This window comes from Cucumis melo, chromosome 9 (genome assembly GCF_025177605.1).
Source record: "Cucumis melo cultivar AY chromosome 9, USDA_Cmelo_AY_1.0, whole genome shotgun sequence".
NCBI lineage: Eukaryota > Viridiplantae > Streptophyta > Magnoliopsida > Cucurbitales > Cucurbitaceae > Cucumis > Cucumis melo.
In genome coordinates this window covers 10,167,841-10,170,093 of record NC_066865.1, presented here as the reverse complement: position 1 = coordinate 10,170,093, position 2,253 = coordinate 10,167,841, and the positions used below count along the sequence as shown (strand labels likewise).

At 32.0% G+C, this 2,253-nt stretch overlaps 1 protein-coding gene across 1 annotated transcript; it reads right to left on the bottom strand.

Annotated features, from left to right (window-relative positions):
• Positions 1-627: 627 nt before the first annotated feature.
• Positions 628-1,779, bottom strand: LOC103503431 (zinc finger protein WIP6-like). The gene is made up of 2 exons (XM_008467614.3): positions 1,287-1,779; positions 628-1,207 (listed from the first exon to the last, which is right to left on the bottom strand). The coding sequence occupies exons 1-2, from the start codon at positions 1,671-1,673 to the stop codon at positions 725-727; spliced, it is 870 nt and encodes a 289-aa protein (XP_008465836.1). The 5' UTR covers positions 1,674-1,779; the 3' UTR covers positions 628-724.
• Positions 1,780-2,253: the final 474 nt, after the last annotated feature.

Below are 2,253 nucleotides of genomic sequence, written 5' to 3'. Positions count from 1 at the left end.
TGGAGCAAAAGCGTAGCATAATTCATGTATATAGGAAATATTATGATTTAGAAAAAAATAAAAACATATAATTAGGTTAATTTGTTAAGGTCACATTTATTTATTTATTTATTTATTTAGTTTTCTCATTAATTTTAAATATATGGTTCTAACTTTTTTTTTTTTTTTTTTAAGTTTTCAAAACCGTACATGAGTTTGTAAAATATTAGAAAGGGTATAATAAAAAGACCATAGAAACTTGTTATTACACGGGTGTTAAAACTTTCAAAAACTCTAAAAATAAAATTAAAGTTTCAATAACTCATTTCATTCTTTCGTTATCTATTTTTAAAAATTAAACATACTTCTCTTCTTTTTCCTTTTTTTTTTTTAAATTAAACATATTTTTCTCATTTTCTAAGATATCGTACTGTTTTTTCTTATCAGTACAAGAATTAAATTTTTAGTCAAATTCTACAAATAAAAACTAAATATTTTTTAGTTTTTAAAATATTAGTTGATAACAATCTAGAGATGACATGTTTAAAGTCTTAATTAATTTTCAAAAAACTAAAAAAATTTAAAACCAAATGATTATCAATTTACCGTTCATTTGTAGTTTTTAATTCAAACAAACAGAACACAAAATTAAAAGAGAAGGAAGTAGTAGATCATAATGTTAATTAATTAAAAATTAAGGACAAAACAAAATAGTAAGTTAATATATAAGATGAAAAACAAGAAGTTAATGATAAATAGACCAGGTTTGAGGGGATCCATTTAGATGTTGATGATGATGATGATCCGACTCCCATTCATCATCATCATTATCATCTTCAACTTCACAAAGTTGAACAGTATGAGGTGCATGGCCATCTCCAAAGGCACGAACATGATCTTTAAGGGATCTTTTATGTTTAAAATCAGAGCCACAAATACAAAACCAAAGCTTTCCACAGTTCTTCTCATGTGTCCTCCAATCCCCTCTAACAGCAAATGACTTCCCACATTTCCTACAACTGAATGGCTTTGCACCATGCTTTCTCTTGTAATGTGTTTGAAGTGTCCTAAAGTCTTTCAATGGCCTTGACCTTGGATGCTCTATGTTGTTCTTACAACCTTCTGCACAGCAATAGCATGGAACTCTAAGCATTGATGATGCTGCCTTTGATCCTCTTAATGATTCTGGCCCTTTTCTGTACTCTGATCCATGTCCCCACATGTGCATCTGTTTCATTTTTTTTCGTTAATTCCACACCATTTCTGCCTCTATTTTAATATAGGAGAAAAAAAAAAAAAGAAATAACCTGCATGTTGTTGTATCTGTTGAAGGTTTTAGTGCAGACAGAGCAAGAGAACTGGGTGGGACCAACCAGGATTTGGGCAGGCGTCGGGATCCAGTAGTCAAGGGGTCGGACAGCGGAGGGGGCGGAGGAGATGAGGGCCGGAGGAGGGCCAATGTGCATTGCGACGGTGACGGCGGCGCCATTTTCATGATGATGATTATTATTATTATTATTAGGGTTTTGAAGAGAAGAATTAGGGTAAATGGTTTGTTGTTGTTTGGAAGAGAATGAGTTACGTTGGCCTGGAGGGGAGAGTGAAAGGAAAATGGATTCTTCTCCTTCTTCATCACCTTCCAAACATGCGCTCTCACTTGATGAAATGCAACTCAACTTCCTACTTTGCTGCATCTCTCTATTTGAATTATTAATTAAAAGCCCACAGCAGACACAGACCCACAGCAGACACAGAGGGAGAGTGAGAGTGAGAGTGAGAGTGAGAGAGAGAAAAAAAGAAATAGAGTAGATAGGGTGGAGAGGTGGATGGAAAAAGAAAGCAATAAATAAACAATTGATAATGGGTGTGGTTTGTGCCACTATGCTTAAACTACACCACAATTTCCTTTCTTAACTAGCTTTCTTTTTAACTATATATCATGAAAATTTATCATTTTTAAATATCATGAAAATTATGTTTTTGGTATACCGAGAAAAAAGTAAGTTACACCGACGTATTAGTATAAACAATACTCTATTTTTCATTTCTTATAAATTCATAATTTGTCATTTCCTTATTTAAACGATGACATGAGACTTAGATCTCATTTTCATCTAACAAAATATTTTATAACTATATGACTTTATATCCTTGTTGACTCTTCTTATTCATATGTAATTTTTTTTAGTTCATTGGTGCATTTCTGTTTAACATACATACACGTTAGTGATTTGAAACCTGATAAATGTTTAAGAGTGGATTATTGAAGTGAAA

Coding starts and splice junctions, on each gene's coding strand:
- LOC103503431 (XM_008467614.3), bottom strand. CDS start 1,673: ATGCAGCAAAGTAGGAAGTTGAGTTGCATTTCATCAAGTGAGAGCGCA. Junction 1,208..1,286: donor ACAGATACAACAACATGCAG/GTTATTTCTTTT, acceptor AAAATGAAACAG/ATGCACATGTGGGGACATGG.